The sequence below is a fragment of the Bactrocera oleae genome, chromosome 3 (genome assembly GCF_042242935.1).
Source record: "Bactrocera oleae isolate idBacOlea1 chromosome 3, idBacOlea1, whole genome shotgun sequence".
Lineage (NCBI taxonomy): Eukaryota > Metazoa > Arthropoda > Insecta > Diptera > Tephritidae > Bactrocera > Bactrocera oleae.
The window spans coordinates 68564442-68581357 of record NC_091537.1 but is presented as its reverse complement, the minus strand read 5'-3'; the positions used below and the strand labels follow the sequence as shown (position 1 = coordinate 68581357).

The 16916-nt window shown below is 39.0% G+C and overlaps 3 protein-coding genes across 8 annotated transcripts in view; 2 read left to right on the top strand and 1 right to left on the bottom strand.

The window, feature by feature from the left end:
• On the top strand, positions 1-3647 carry Mcm6 (minichromosome maintenance 6). Its single transcript, XM_014235047.3, has 4 exons — positions 1-243; positions 324-467; positions 533-1419; positions 2089-3647. The coding sequence occupies exons 1-4, from the start codon at positions 152-154 to the stop codon at positions 3450-3452; spliced, it is 2487 nt and encodes an 828-aa protein (XP_014090522.2). The 5' UTR covers positions 1-151; the 3' UTR covers positions 3453-3647.
• Positions 3648-6087: 2440 nt separating this feature from the next.
• Positions 6088-7320, bottom strand: PCNA (Proliferating cell nuclear antigen). The gene is made up of 2 exons (XM_014235050.3): positions 7065-7320; positions 6088-7001 (listed from the first exon to the last, which is right to left on the bottom strand). The coding sequence occupies exons 1-2, from the start codon at positions 7170-7172 to the stop codon at positions 6327-6329; spliced, it is 783 nt and encodes a 260-aa protein (XP_014090525.1). The 5' UTR covers positions 7173-7320; the 3' UTR covers positions 6088-6326.
• A 318-nt stretch (positions 7321-7638) lies between these two features.
• LOC106617689 (uncharacterized) overlaps positions 7639-16916 on the top strand; it is a 54896-nt gene continuing 45618 nt past the window's right edge. For 2 of the 6 annotated variants that reach the window (XM_070106788.1, XM_070106787.1), the window contains exons 1-5: positions 7648-7760; positions 7803-8019; positions 8076-8211; positions 8273-9744; positions 9811-9927. In XM_070106788.1, coding sequence (XP_069962889.1) covers positions 7734-7760; positions 7803-8019; positions 8076-8211; positions 8273-9632 — 1740 coding nt within the window. In that variant the 5' untranslated portion in view covers positions 7648-7733 and the 3' untranslated portion in view covers positions 9633-9744; positions 9811-9927. Of the gene's footprint in view, positions 7765-7802; positions 8020-8075; positions 8212-8272; positions 9745-9810; positions 9929-10108; positions 13212-16916 lie in introns of those variants that run through there. The other 4 variants (XM_036361778.2, XM_036361784.2, XM_036361785.2 and 1 more) reach the window with 4 other exon arrangements.

Sequence of the window (16916 nt, the reverse complement as noted above, 5' to 3'; positions counted from 1 at the left end):
TGCGCGCCAAAACAAATGCCAGCGCTGTCAAATGCTATACCATCATTCAAAGCTTTCAATTTGGGTTCATCGTGTTTAGAATTTTGTGCATATATAATTCAAATAAGCAGCTAATTGGCAAAATAATACAACGCCAAATTAAAACATTGCAATGGATGTAGCTGACGCACAAATCGGACAATTACGCGTAAAAGATGAAGTTGGCTTGCGTTGTCAAAAACTCTTTCAGGATTTCTTAGAGGAGTAAGTGGACGAACCAGTGATTTTGTGACGACTTTAATAAACAAGCAGAAGTGTATAAAACCAAACCATATTTACTTTAGGTTTAAGGAAGATGGTGAAATTAAATATGTGAAACCTGCGGCAGATCTGGAATCGCCAGATCGCTATACACTAGAGGTATCTTTCGATGATGTGGAAAAATACAATCAAAATTTGGCTACAACAATTATCGAAGAATACTATCGGTAAGTTTGTGCGTGTGTGCGTGTTTAAACAAACGTACAATTTTTGAAAACCCTTTTTTTTATAGCATCTACCCATTTCTGTGCCAGTCAGTTTCAAATTTTGTTAAGGATCGTTGTGGTTTGAAGAATGAAAAAGAATGTTACATCTCTTTTACTGATGTGCCAACGCGACATAAAGTGCGTGACTTAACCACATCAAAGATTGGCACATTGATACGCATATCTGGTCAAGTGGTACGTACACATCCAGTGCATCCTGAGCTGGTGTCTGGCACATTCATGTGTATGGATTGCCAAACTGAAATACGCAATGTGGAGCAACAATTCAAGTTTACCAATCCAACCATCTGTCGTAATCCTGTGTGCAGTAATCGGCGACGCTTCATGCTGGATGTGGAGAAATCGCTTTTTGTTGATTTTCAAAAGATACGCATACAGGAAACGCAAGCAGAGCTGCCGCGTGGCTGTATACCACGTTCGGTTGAAATCATTTTACGTTCAGAATTAGTTGAAACTGTGCAAGCAGGCGATCGTTATGATTTCACCGGTACGTTAATAGTCGTACCCGATGTAGGTGTCTTAAATATGCCGGGCGCCAAAGCTGATATGGGTTCGCGGCATAAGCCAGGCGATGGTCCGGAAGGTGTGTCAGGTTTAAAAGAATTGGGCACACGTGAACTCAATTATCGCATGTCCTTCTTGGCTTGCAGTGTTCAAACAACAACAGCGCGTTTTGGTGGCACCGACTTGCCTATGTCCGAGGTAACAGCAGAGGATATGAAAAAACAAATGACTGATGCCGAGTGGAATAAGGTATACGAAATGTCCAAAGATCGTACTTTGTATAACCACCTCATCACCAGTCTGTTTCCCTCCATCTACGGTAATGATGAGGTTAAGCGTGGCGTGCTGTTGCAGTTATTCGGTGGTGTGGGCAAGACTACGCATGAAAGTAAGTAAAATTCGTAAACCCTGAACAGCATGAACATGAAATGTCATGAATTGATCAGCGTGACGAACTGAGTCGATTTAGCCGTATCTGTCTGCCTGTTCGTATATACATGAACTGTCCTTCAGTTTATGAGGTACCCATCTGAAATTTTGCAGGCGTCCTTTTCTCCCAAAGAAGCAGCACATTTGTCGGAACCCGATATCGGACCTCTGTAGCATACAGCTGCCATTGAAACTGAACGATTAAATTCAAATTCTTGTATGGAAAATTTGATTTGACAAGATATCTTCCCGAAATTTGGCATGCATCATTATCCAAGGCAACGATGCAATCTCCGAAAAAATTGTTCAGATCGGACTACTATAGCATATAACTCTCATACAAACTTATCGTTCAAAATCAATTCCGTGTTTAGAAAACTTATTTATTTTACGAGATTTTTTCACAAAATTTGGCGAGAATTATCCCCCAAACAAGGCTACAACCTCGGAAGAAATTCTTCAGACCAGACCACTATAGCATATAGCTACAATTAAAATCAAGTTCCTGTAAAGAAACTTTTTTTAACTGTGAAGGGTATTATAGATTCGGTGCAAACGTAGTTAACGTTTTTTTCTTGTTTTTTTAATATTAAGTATATATAAAATATAACCTTTTAATTGTTTACAGAAACAACTTTGCGAGGCGACGTCAACGTATGTATTGTCGGTGATCCCAGTACGGCAAAATCACAATTTCTGCGACAAGTCGCCGACTTTTCGCCTCGCGCTGTTTATACTTCTGGCAAAGCTTCCTCCGCAGCTGGTCTTACCGCCGCTGTGGTGCGTGATGAGGAGAGTTTCGATTTTGTCATCGAAGCCGGTGCGCTTATGTTGGCCGACAATGGTATTTGTTGCATTGATGAATTCGATAAGATGGATCCACGCGATCAAGTCGCCATACACGAAGCGATGGAACAGCAAACAATTTCCATAGCAAAAGCTGGTGTGCGTGCCACCTTAAATGCGCGCACTTCCATTTTAGCTGCCGCCAATCCCATTAATGGCCGTTATGACCGTACAAAGAGTTTACAGCAGAATATACAATTGTCGGCGCCAATTATGTCACGTTTCGATTTATTCTTTATACTCGTCGACGAATGCAACGAAGTGGTGGACTATGCAATTGCGCGCAAAATTGTGGATTTACACTCGAACATTGAGGATTCCGTTGAGTGTGCGTACACGCGCGAAGAAGTGCTGCGCTACATAACATTTGCCCGTCAATTCAAACCGATTATCGGTCAGGAAGCAATGAAATTGCTTGTGGAGAACTATGGTCACTTACGTCAACGCGACACCGGTATTGCCGGCCGCAGTACATGGCGTATCACAGTACGTCAATTGGAGTCGATGATACGTCTGAGCGAGGCCATGGCCAAACTGGAGTGCATGAATGAAGTACAAGAAAGGCATGTTAAAGAAGCCTATCGTTTATTGAACAAATCAATTATACGTGTCGAACAGCCCGATATACATTTGGATGATGATGAGGGCAATGAGGATGCATATGTGGCTGATATGGATATGGAAAATAATGGCGGTGCTGCTAATGGTGCGAGTAATACGATTACCACCGAAGGTGCCGAAGCAGAAGAAGGTATTCAGGCAAGCGGTAGCGTGCTGCAAAAGAAAAAGCTCACGCTATCGTTTGAAGATTACAAAAATCTATCCACTATGTTGGTATTGCATATGCGTAATGAGGAGGCACGCTGCGAGACAGAAGGCATCGATTCGGGTATGAAACGCAGTGATGTTGTTACATGGTATTTGGTACAAGTCGCGGATCAAATTGAAACCGAAGAGGAACTTATCTCACGTAAAAATTTAATTGAGAAAGTTATCGATCGTTTAATATATCACGATCAAGTGATAATACCATTAAAGACATCCGAATTGCGACAACCGGGTAAAAGTCCGCGTCGTCCCGATGACGAAACGGAGGAGCCAGACGATCCATTATTGGTCGTGCATCCCAATTACATTGTTGAATAGTGTGTGCTCTCACAAGCATTTGAAATTGACCAGTTTCGCACACTATTACATTTTTCCATACAATCAGTTAATGTTAACTAGAATTAAGTTTTATGTTGTAATATGCATTTTATTTCAAACATTGACCGTTACATAGCGGTTCGCTGTCCAGTACAAATAAAGAAAAATTCAAAAAATGAATCAATTTAATAGAAATTGTTGACCGAGAGCACCTTCAACGCACTACCCACTCCGCCCTAATTTCCCAGCCGAAGCAGCTGTACTAGCAAATGAGCGCGACACCTTACGCCATGCCAATCCCTGTGATCCCCGAATAAGGGATCTCAATTTGGAGATTCGGCAAATGGTAAACCATCATAAGCGGACAAAATGGATAGAGCATCTGAAGTCCTGCAACCTCTCCACCGGTGTGAGTAAGCTTTGGGCTACTGTTAAGGCCCTGTCAAATCCGAGGAGACATGACGATCGGGTTGAAATTCAATTCGATGGCCATGCCTCCTCGGACCCGAAGAAGTGCGCGAGCTATTTTAGCCGGCAGTTTACACTGCACCCTTCGACTGACAAGGCCAAACGATGTGTTACCCGACGGCTGCGCAAAATGCCAAAAGACCGCGCGCCACTTACTTTCACCGATGGGGAGGTTCAGATTGCCATCACAAAGGCCAAATCGTCCAAATCCATTGGCCCTGACGGAATAAGCATGCTGATGCTAAAACATCTAGGCTCGACGGAAGTAAACTATCTCACCAAGGTCCTCAACTTGTCGATGGCCACTCTTCAAATACCCGATGTGTGGAAAGTCGGAAGAGTGGTCCCACTACTGAAACCTGGGAAACCCGCCAACAAAGGGAAGTCTTATCGCCCGATAACTCTACTTTCCCCAGTAGTGAAGACACTTGAAGCCTTGTTACTCCCGACGTTCACTCACCACCTCAGCCTAGCAGAACATCAGCATGGCTTCCGGAAAGTGCACAGCACTTAGCGTCATAAACGCCCAGATAATTCATGACCTAAACCAGAAGCCACCATGCAAGAGGACGATCCTCGTAGCGTTGGACTTGTCGAAAGCCTTCGACACAGTCAACCACACAACGCTACTCGAGGACATCGAACAATCTACGCTCCCTTCAGGGCTGAAGCGGTGGACCATGAACTACCTGAGTGGTCGGCAATCATCCGTACTATTTCGAGGTCAAAACTCCAAACTGAGAAGAATTAAACAGGGGGTTCCGTAGGATGGTGTCCTCTCCCCTTTACTGTTTAATTTCTACATCTCTAAACTCCCTCAACCACCAGAGGGAATTTCCGTGACCTCGTACGCTGATGACTGCACGATATTGACGTCGGGCAATGGAATCGATGGCATGTGCTCGACAGTAAACAGCTATCTCTTTGCTCCTTCACTCCCCACACATCAAAATCCTCAAATCGCTTGCCGGCAGCTCTTGGGGAAAAGACAAAGAAACGATGCTGGCAACATACAGGGCAATCGGCCGGCCGGTCCTAAATTATGCAGCCCCAATATGGTCGCCTGGATGCAGTGCCACGCAGACGAGGAAGCTTCAGATCTGGCAGAACACTGCACTCCGGACTGTCATGGGATGTCTCTTGATGTCTCCAATCGAACACCTACACAGTGAGGCCCATATGCTTCCGGTTAAGGAACATAACGAGCTCCTCTCCAAGCAGTTTCTGCTGGGGTGTTTTCGTAGAAACCACCTCTGTAGTCGCCTGCTTGTAGCGGAGCCGCCTCCTAGGAACATCAAGAGGTCTTTCCTTGATTACGTCGACGATATTAGACAGTACGCCGACCGGACTTCGGGCGCAACGAACTTCAGACAGGCACTGACCGCCATTCACAGTGGAGCCATCAACACCTTCACCGACTCCCTCTCAGTGAATGGCGTATTACGAGTCAAACCACCACCCATAGCAGATGTAGAGCTCGAGTTGCCTCGCGAAACCAGAGTGACCCTCGCGCAACTTCGTTCTGGATACTGTAGCAGGTTAAACTCCTACTTATCTAGAATAGACCCCGACATACCAAACGCATGTCCTGCGTACAATGAGTCTCCGCATGACACTAACCACCTCTTTGCATGCCCAACAAACCCCGCTCATCTAACACCCTTCTCCCTATGGTCCGAACCCGTCGAAACAGCTCGTTACCTGGGCCTCCCGTTAGATGACCTCGACGACAACGAATCTGGAATTTATCACCCAAACGGGGACTAGGTAATCGTTACAACAACAGTAGCCAGTCCTTGGCTGGATAAAGGATGCAGGCCTCTTTCCGGTTATTATGACCCGACTGTCATTCAATTTGGATGCCAGCTATGTGCTATATTCGGATCGGATAAATTTATTCGGAGATTATTGCGTTGCTTTGTATAATCTATGCCAAATCTCGTAAAGATATCTCGTCAAATAAAAAACTTTTCCCTATAAGAACCTAATTTAACAGTGCTTAAAAATTATATCTTTTTTTTTATAGCTTCCGTTCGGTCAACTTTACAATCAGCTATTGAAGCTTCCAATTCACATACTTTAAAGAACTTGCAAACCTACAAAAATGGTATACCCTTGGGCACAGTAGAGTAACTACATATGTATATCAGATTTTAAACACCAAAAGTGTACTGAATATGCATATAAAATTTATTTTGAAATATCTATTGCTACATTCAAAAAATTAAAGATATTTAACTGCATTATACCTAAGCGATCACTTTACAATGTAAGCATCAGTACAATGACGTACTACATATTTTAGTGCTTAAAATTAGTTAATATTTAATAGTTTCTTACATCAAATCGAGAAAAGTTAGTTACACCGTGACCGTACAACCAACATATCGATATACGCATATACAACTAATTCTCATCATCTTCAATTTTCGGCGCCAAATAGTAGCGTATGTGCCCCAAGTCGGCTATACGATATTCAACAACTAGCGGCACATCGGCCGACATTGACAGCTGCACTTGATTAGAGAGTGGTGTCGCCTTTGTGAATGCGTTCAGGTAACGACAAGCGAACGTTAATACAACAGGCTCTTGCATTTCAATTACAATTACTTCATCTTCCTTGTCAACGTTTAAGTTTTGTGCCAATTTGACATTAGCCGAACCAACATCACCGGATGCAGAGAATTTTACACCTTCCTTTGTACAGCAAATAACAACAGATTCACTGAATTGTGCCAGATCACGACAAATACGTGCAAATTCCATTGCGGGCATGCGTACAACACATGAATAGTCCGTCTCCGGTATACCTAAATGCTCTTGATCTAAATTCATCAATTTCATTTCATAGTCCGAGACTTTCTCCTGATTTTGAGATTCAAACATAAATGTTACTGTATCTGCATTATCTTGTGCTTTAATGGTTACAGTATCATCGTTATTGGCACATTTTAGAATTTTAGCCATGCTGCCTAAATTCATGCCCATTGAAAGATTCCGATCACAACGAAATTTATCAAAGCCATCTGAGCGTAGCGTTAGCGAGACAAGTGAGACGTGAGAATTGTCCATAGCTTGCAACTGCAACGGAAAATTTAATAATTAGCACTAGTAATACACAATATCAGTAATTTGTGGACCAACCTGTATGCCGGAATCGCTGCAATCGAAAGTGCCTTCGTTTAGCAAATCTTTGATGGCGTCCAAGATCTTTTTGAGTGTAGTTGCATTATTTAGACGCGCTTCAAACATTGTGCCGGTTTATTGTGTTCAAAGATATACAACAATTAGACAAATCAACTTTACTTAACTCCCAACGCTAGATTTCACAACCAAACGACACGATGTAAATTTTTCAAATGATCACTTTCGCAAATTTTGCACAAGAAATGAAGGCAAAACGCTTGTTTTGGCGCCAAATGTCAAAAGGTAGAGAACGTCAGCTGGTTTGGCAGCATTGCTGACATCTGGCGCCTAATAGGAAATTAGCCATTTCAAGTAAAAATTTGGAAATATTTGCAAATATCACACAATTAAAATAACAAACACACAATTGAAAAATACATTTTTTCTAAATTGTTTAGTAAAGTATTGCTTAAAAAACCAATTAATTAGTGAATTCAATTATTCTATTATTCCAAAAGATCGTGTAAAGCGTTTTAATTCAGTCTGGCCACACGTTGGTTATTAATTTCCAATTGTTTTGTTTTTGTCACATTACCGTTTCTTTTTATCGAATCATTTGCCGGACGAATGCAAAATCCAATGAATTGAACACTGGAACTTGCAAAAAGTGGTTGCGGTAAAAATCGTATGAACAGAGATATTTTTTACAGCGAAGTAGGTATCGAATATTAATTACTCAGCGAAAAATTTTTTTAGTTTCATTATTTTAAAGGTATGGCGAATGATTACTATGCAAACGTAACTGGCGTCCCTTCGTGTTCATCCTCACGTTGGCTAACTGAAGAAGTTTTTAAGTTGATCGATATGGTGCAACATGATGAGGCCATTTATAATCCGCGCCATAAATATTATTTTTGTCGACCATATGTAGAAAATTTCTGGCGTGAAGTTGATCAAAAACTTGAAAAGAATCGTAAGTAAACCAAAACTGCGTAGTTTTACCACGCACATTGCTAATTTGATTTTTAGCTGGCGCTAGCCTTGCAAAGTGGACTAACTTGCGTATATCCTTTCGGCGCGAGTACACAAATTATCTTGAAGAAAAAGTACCGCCTTGTTGGACTTATTTCGATCGTATGTTTTTTTTACATCCTTATCTAAGAAAGTAAGTACAATTTGAGATTATTGTTTTGTAATAAAAAAGTTTTTTATTCAAATGTTCATAGAAAACATACACAACCCAAATCACTTGACTCACAAGTACAGGATGCCTTAGTGCGCATCAGCTCTTTATCCGATCGTTTGCAACGAGAACGCACAGCGGCAGTTGCCGCCAATGCAGCTGCCGCTCTTAGCTGTAATAACGTTACAAGCGAAGTACACTCGTCAATTTTACATCCACAACAAACGCATCAGCAACCCATCGATAATTACTTGGAATATTTTGATGATGCCGAGCCAAATAACTCCGACGATTTAGAAGATGTTATAGATGACGAGCAGCGAAACCGTTTTCGCCCTAAGGACCCACACATACATCCGCTCAATAATGACATTAAATCCGAATGTGACGATGTTAAATCGGACGTTGATGATTATGAACCAGAAATCGCTGCTGAGCGTCACGAGGAAGAAGATAATGAACTTGAAGAGATGGAAATGCGTAATTTCATGATGGATTCATATGCCAACAGCAACAGCACCACCACCATACCATTAGAAGAGAGGCGTGCACAATTGCGCATGCAACAGTTTATGCGTTTGCAATCACGCTCATACCAAGATGAATTTCGCGTCAAGCGACCGCGCTCGCAAGATAGCATAAGTAGCACACATGCAATTGTTAGTGGTACTGCCGGCAGCGTTAATCTGTCTACCACAGTTGGTAGTAGTTCGCATACTAACACACACCCTAGTGCTCCTTCTATACCACCGGTTAGCGCTAGTGGTCATACACGCATGCATAGCTCCCAAGTCAGCACAGCAACAACACATACAAACATTTCCTTGGTACGACCAACGCTGGCGAAACCCATGGAATTGGTCAGCACTACAACAAGCAATTCTGGCAATGTCGGCCTCAGTATTGGCGCTGGCGTCAATATAGGCAATGCATTGACAAATAATCCAAATAACGATGCAGATGTGAATGCGAGTAGTACATCGAGTATAAGTAACCAGGGTGCAACAACTTCGGTTGCTATGAGTCACCAGCATCACCAACGCCACACTAGTGCTAGTCATCACACACACAATTATAGTCATCATAGCGTTAGTGGCAGTAGTAACTCGCATCATCGTTTAGAAATCGCCTCAATATCGTCTGGCACTGTTGGAGCTGGTTTAGGTAGCAGTGCTGCTGCAAGTACAGCGGTATCGGTGCCAACGTTAATGAATGCAGCGAATACTTCAGCGCCTCCGCCTGCTTCTCAGTCACATGTGGAGTTATGTGACTGCAAAACAGATCCGGACGCTATGTTCCTAATGAGTTTACTGCCTGATATTCAAAAATTAAACGGACGTGATCGTGGTAAAATTAAGATTGCATTTCAAAACATACTGCAGGATTACTTGTATCCTGATTAGGTGTAAGCATTCCAAAAGAGTTCCAGATTGCGAATTCTGCCGCTACAACAACAACAACAGTTGCAGATTGAGTGGGTTTTTTTTTATTTCCTGTGGTTGAATTTGTGGAAAGGTGTGTTACTTGTTACAAAAAATCATTACAATCTTCTTGTTACTATAACGTTTTCTATTATTACAGATTTTTTGAGTGTTAAATGAAATAATTTGTTTAAAAAACTTTGCTGAGAAAGAAAAGCAGCTGAATACTTCTACGCATATTAAAGCTTTTAACTGGATTGCTGCTGTTATCGTTAATGTAAGTTTAAACTTATTATTATTGAACAGCATATATACTGAATCACACCGACTAAATTTTGTAACGTATAAGACAACACATAGAGTTACAGACCATAAAAATAATTATATTATGTATGTAGAGCATAAAATGCTACTTCAAGCGTATATATCTAGACTTAATATTTTAATATTAATTACAGAATATTCGCAAATGTGATGTTTGATTTAATCTTAGTACATATGAAAACCCTGCAGTACTTAATTAACCAATTCACAAGGTCAAGTAAAGTACATATTTATATTTTCAAAAGAAAATTGTGTAAATATATAACGATTGTGAATAATTTGTTAAGTTTAAAAAAAACTTAGAGTGACACCATATGACTAGTATACAAGTTAAATTAATTAATTTATTTGGTTTTTTGTACTTTATAATATGTGACGTGCTTTATAATATCAGATGTACTTCATAATATGAGATGTAACCTTGTCGTTCCGTTAGACACACTGTTCTGTTCAGAACATACTCCAATAGGAGTCGGCCTACCGCTTTCTCTCTTTGTTGTTAATGTAGATCTTCATTCATCTATTAGCATTACCACTGTTACTCTCCACGCTCTCCAAGCAATCAACACACTCTTGCACTGCAAGTCATGATACTATAATTGTAACAGAGGGTAGATAAAATGCGTGGGTGGCCATTGCAGCTTAACTCCTCTCCTTCTTAATGAGGAACGTCCTCGTTCCTAAATATCATTTATCTCCAATGTTGTTACAAGAGTAGCAGCTTAATGCGGTTAATAAAATACAATATAGAGCGATAAACTAATAGTGGTCAACATAATTGTTTACATCATCTCGTCAGATCTCTTAATGGCAATAAGTTAAAATTATTATATAAATTATAATATATTCCTTCTGGAGTAAGCGGTAGAGGTTCGTACAATTTGTCTTACATACTAGTTTAAATATTTTCTAATACATTCTTAAAACTAATCGTAGAATACAAAATGTTTACCAAACTTATTTAATACAATTACAAAATGTTGCTTACATAAAGTACATTTTTGTGAAAAGCTCAGTTTACAATCAGCTGAAATTTTAAGTATAAATACAGATCAGAGAAAACTATTTAAGCAATTAGTGTAGCATACTTTAATATTTAAATTCACTTGAATGCATTATGTTGTATAAAAATTTAATTTACTTCAAATTGTCTTTATGGACCACCCTCCCTTTAATAAGAACTGTAGTTCCCAAATCCTTTTCTATTATTTGTTCTTCGTAAAGGGGGGTTATTGTTTTATTGTATTATCTAGTTGACAATAAAATTAAATCCCGAGTGTCATCAATGCTCCTTTCCAACTTTATGCATCTGGCAATCTCTACCAATGTACTATGGAAGCGTTCTACTTGTCCAGTAGATGCGCTGTGGAGTGGTGGAGCATTAACAACTTCGAAGCCGAATCTGTTAGTAAGAAGATATCTGACTGTATGGGAATTTAATGACTTCTCATTATCGCAATAAATCACTTTAGCTTTAGGAAATATTATATATTCAAAAGTTGAGATTTTATATCAACAATTGTTCTAGATGCTATAGTTTGCACAACTGCAAATTTGGAAAACTTGTCCAAACAAGTTAAAAAATATTTGGAATCTGTAGAAAATATAAGGTTGTCAAATATTTCCCTTCCGCTTTTTTGCTCTTCATTCAATGCTTTATAAAAAGTGTTACAGTGATCGGATTTAGTTAAAATATGCGCCGTTTTGTTCGATGTGAAGGATTTCTCCTATACACGATGGAATTGGCGTTTGAGCGATCTTGTGCTTTTGATGATGCCTATTATATTTTGACTTTGAACAGATTTTGCAGTTTTCGACAGTTTCTTTTGCTTTTTGGAAGTTTTTGCAGTTTTGGAAAAAAATAATCCTTCAAAATTTGTTTCACGTTTTCTTCTGCAGCGCAGTGAATACGATTATGATCCGTAATAATAATTTCAAGTTGGTCATTTGGATCAAATATATCAGTTACTAATTTTTTACAATATTTAAATTTATTATAAATTTGGAAATAATTTTACTATATCATGTTGGATGTAGGCTAGAATAGGCAAACTGCAATGGATTGCATTCACTACGTTAGTGTTGACAAGATCTTGAATAGTCTCTAAAATAGTGTTTTTGTCACGAAAAGAAATAGCATGTCTTGTTCTATTTCCAAATATAATAAAAGTTCGTTTAGATGCATTCTCAGCTTCTTCTATAACAATTTGGTTTCTGAAACAATTTATTGGTTTTTCAACAGCCTCTATAGTGTAAATTAATGACTGTTCACTATGAACCGTTGCACAATCGGAATTTGGGTCCTGTTCCATCATAATAACATGTTGTCGGGACAAAGCATCAGCCACATACTTCTTCTTTCCTGGTTTATAATGTAATTTAGCGTTGTGTTCATCAATAAACGCCTTCCAACGTTTAATTTTTGCATTTGAATTCCTATCTGAAACCGCAAACGTTAGCGGTTGGTGATCTGTAAAAATGTTTAAGTACCTTACACCATAGAGGTCGTTTCTAAGGTTTTTTAATGCTTACACTATGGCCAGTAGCTCTCTCTCGTTTGTTGCAAAATTCTCGCTCGAATTTCAAAATTCTTGATATCATAGTAATTGGTCTCCCTTCCTGAGACAAAACAGCACCTAAGCCATGATTAGAAGCACCTATTGTCAAATCAAAAGTGAATAATTGGGGTGCCAACTATATTCCCCTATTGAACTTTCACAAAGAAAAATGACAGCGCTTTAGACGTATACACTTTATTTGACTTAATTTTTTTTTTTTTAAATTAATTTTACACAAGTAAATGTATCGAGTAAGTGTATAATTGTTCAAAGTAGCGCATCGGTGTCGTATTAAATTGACCGGAGCGCGCGGGATTGTTGTGAGGACGTTTATATCCAAAAATGAAGTTGATAAAGGCGAAGGTTGAGGAAAGCGAAAGATGATGTGGCGCTCAGGCCCGTAGTCGATAAGCGAATGTTGATGTGAGAGCGATGATCCCGTCTCTTTTGTTAGATGTACAGGTGCCGTGTTATGGTGTGTTTTCATCGAGTGGTGAGAACCTGTGATTGTTCTCTGGTGTGGTGTGTTGCATTAGGGTGCGCCAGTTGTTACCGGAGAGAGTGGTCGTACTGAGGCTTAGCTCATTTAAACATCCTGGGCCCCCTAGGCGAATATTTTGCCTAGTATTACACATATGTGCTGTTGAATGTATTTCGGCGTACTGTTGATGGAGTAGCCGAGGCGCGAATATTAGCTGTAAGAAGCAACTTTGGTTTTAATCAACTTATCAAGAACAAGTGGTTTTGCTTGCGATTTGTATTGTGGTATAGACTTGAGATACGCAACTAAATTCTGACAATTTTTTTGGTTTTATAGTTGGCAATACAATAAGGAGTGATTGTATTTACGATTTTTTTCTTGTATCGATTTTTTATGCCGATTGTTTATGATTTGCCTTTTCTGTATTATCAGCAATTATTTGCAATCTCTTTATTATCGGCTTATGAGGATAGCGACTCCACGCCTGGCTCAGATATGGCCAGAATGGGTGCTTCTTTCAAACTTTTGAAGAGGGATCTTGCGAGAGTGAGATTTGTGAGTTTCCCTCACTTTTTTGAACTGAGACTTACAACTTTTACAAGTGTTTCCTATAAACTACCCGTTTGATAAGCGCTTAGATAGTTGCGATAAGTGCGACCTTTGCTTTTTGTAAGTCTGGGTGCGTCACTGTATCACATTGTAAATATGGTGATCCCTTAACTTTATTTTTGAAGTTTTATACATTATGAAAATGTTGTCAACTATCAGGCACTATAGTAAGAGAGGTGTCGATTTTTGACAATCTTTGGACAATTTTGTTATATGTTATGTTAAGTGCGATTTTGGCAAGTAGTAGCGCGCCACATAACTCAAGATTTTTGAAGCAGGATTTTTGTATCATTATTGGCAGAAGCCATCCTGCGGGGTCGAAAAGTTACATATTTGTGTTTTTAAACCTGATCTTGTCAGAAGGGACTCTAACTTGGTTTTTTCTGCCAATTAGTGGAGTGTTGGAACTTTGGGAGTTTAGTGGTAGTCGTATGACGTACCGGCCCTTATTTGATCGAGTAGTTGTGGCTTTGTGGAAGTCTTCACAATACTGATCCTTTGGGGTTGTAATTGATATGAGGGGGCATTTTTCTAACTCCTCAAATTTCCTTAATTGTGAATTAAGGTATTCTTTTGAATTTTCGTCAACTTGAGTTGTTGATGTGGAAATTGGTTCAGTAACTAGTCCACTTAGAATCCAACCGAATATAGTATTTTGGGCTAGAAGGGTCGTTGAAATTTTTTCAACACCTTCAAGCATTATTTGCGGTATAAGGTCGCTGCCTACTATTATATCTATTTGAGCGGGGGTATTGCAGTTGGGATCTGCTAGCTTCAGGTGTGAAACCTTTTGCCAATGCTTGCTATTTGTATGATAGCTTGGAAGCATATTTGTTAGCTGCGGCAAGACTATAGCTCCTGCTTTAATTCTCTTATCCGCTTGGGGGGAAATTAGGGTAATGGGGCAGATATTATTTGAGTTTTGGACTACTCTTCCGCCCATTCCCGTGATTTCAAAGTTGGCTTGTTTTGTTGGCAGTTGTAGCCTATTTTGTGCCCTAGACGCTATGAAAGATCGTTGTGATCCTTGGTCTATTAAGGCCCTAAGTTTAAACAGTTCTCCTCGGTGTTCGATGGAGATGACTGCTGTGGGTAGTATTTTGTATTTCGCTGTGTAGCGTTTGAGTGTTTTGTGACTTTGAGCAACATGGTGTCATTAGGCAATTTTCGGTATTGTGGTTTTCGGGATTTGTAGTTGAAACCCGTGGTTCTTTTTATACTAATATATGCACTCTTTTGGGGTGAGCTGGGAAATGTGCTGTAGTGAAGCATTGTGAGATGTCTTTTTCGACAGTAGATGCAATTGAATTTGCTTTTACAATTTTTATGAGTATGCGTATGTGACAAGCAATTTGTACATAATCTTTTTGTTCTTATAAAATTGTTTCTTTCGTGAATTTTTAATTTTTTAAATTTCTCGCAAGATTGTAGTTTATGCCCTCTCGGGCATAGTTCGCATGACGTATGATTGTTCTGTTCGGATGTGAACGATTGCGTTTTGTAAAAGCTTCTGTTTAATTTGTTTTTGCTACCAGCTTGGGGTCTATTGAAGCTTCTTTTTAGGTCGTTTTGAACAATTTTTGTTTTAATTAGTTTTTTATCTACCCTTTCAGCGATTTCGTACTGGGTAGTTAGAAAGTCTTTCATTTGTTGCCACGTGGGGTATTTCTTTCGTGATGAGAGCGATTGCTCCCATAAAAGTAACGATTTTTCTGCTAATGCGGCAGTGCATATGTTTACCAGTATAGGGTCCCATCTGTCTGTGGGAATATTTTGTGTCGATAAAACCGACAAACAGTTTGAAACAGTGGATTGTAGTCTTATAAACTCTTCACTGGTTTCTTTTTGAATCTTAGGCAAGTTTAATAGTGTCGTTACTTGGTTATCGACCAATATTCTTTCATTTTTATATCTGGATTTTAGAGCTTCCCAAGCCAAATTAAAATTGTCGTCATTTAGTGCGAACTGTTTTACTATTGCGCCTGCTTGAACTTTAGTTTTGTATCGGAGGTGATACAATTTTTGCGCTTTTGATAATTTTGGATGGTTGATGTATACGGCAGTGAACATGTCCCGGAAGGACGGCCATTCTTCATGACCTCCATAAAATATTTCTGTGTCACATGCGGGCACCTCGAGATGGATGCCTGAACTTGCCTCTTGACTTAGAATTTGTGGCAGCTCTACTCTCGGATGTGGAGTAGGTGCAATCGCTTTTATTAGCTTTAATTGATCAGAAATCATAGCTTTTGTTTCTTCGTACTGATCTAAGCAGTTTTCGTATAGTGCGTAAGCCGATGATTTAAAATCGTGTGGTAGATCTGAATTGTCATAATCTACAATGGCGTCATGAGCCGTTTGGAGACGAGTCCAAAAATTGTCAATATTTTGTTTTTTTATTTCCAATAACGATTCAGAGATGTCTTGAATCGGTGAAGATGAAAATCAAGTGCAGTATCGTGTTAATCTGTCACTCTCAGTAATGAATTTGGCAACCTGTTTTGGGCGTGTAGCTCCTACAGGTGTAGTTTGACTTTTGTCGCCATTAACCATTTTTGTTATGTTATTTATATAATGTTTCAATGAATTATTAATATATAACCTTTTATTTATTTTTTCAGTGTAAACTGAATATACTTTTTGAATATATTGCTTTATTTAATTTAATTGATAAAAATCGCACTGTTAATTCAATAATATTTTTTATGTCCTTATGTTGATGTATTTAGGTACACCCTAATACACGGACTTGTTAGTATATATTTATGTGCTCGTTAAATTGAGAGCTCGTTGAAGAGATCACACTTTGTATATAAGTATGCACGGATTGTTTGTGCGTATATATGTTAATTTTCTAATGCAGTTGAGAGCTCGTTGAAGAGATCAATGTGCTTTTAGTTTTTTTTGTACGCAATCCTGCTTGTTTGTTGCAAGGGGTATTGCCGGATAATTGCCTATGAGGACTTTGAAAATATTATATAAAATTGTATATACCAATATATGTATACATATGTATGTATGTAAGTATGTTGTTGGTTATATTTTTTTTTTTTGTATTTTGTTTTTGATAATTTTCAAATTAATTCAGTGAATTCGCGAGAAAAGAAATTAGTAATATGCAGGTATGTCCCGTCTGCACGTATGTATATATGTTTGTAAGTTTGTATGTAAATATGTATATCAAGAATATATATAGATATAAGATATAAGCATTAAGGAAATATGCATATATGTTGGTTTTTTTTGTTCTCTTTTTGTTTTTTATATTTGAATTTCGATTTATACTTGTGCCTT

Bases quoted from the DNA above. Each gene is read 5' to 3' on its own strand.
- Mcm6 (XM_014235047.3), top strand. From the start codon at position 152: ATGGATGTAGCTGACGCACAAATCGGACAATTACGCGTAAAAGATGAA. The intron at 244-323 runs GTAAGTGGACGA...TATTTACTTTAG, and splicing joins TTTCAGGATTTCTTAGAGGA to GTTTAAGGAAGATGGTGAAA. The intron at 468-532 runs GTAAGTTTGTGC...TTTTTTTTATAG, and splicing joins ATTATCGAAGAATACTATCG to CATCTACCCATTTCTGTGCC.
- PCNA (XM_014235050.3), bottom strand. From the start codon at position 7,172: ATGTTTGAAGCGCGTCTAAATAATGCAACTACACTCAAAAAGATCTTG. The intron at 7,002-7,064 runs GTTGGTCCACAA...TTTCCGTTGCAG, and splicing joins GCAGCGATTCCGGCATACAG to TTGCAAGCTATGGACAATTC.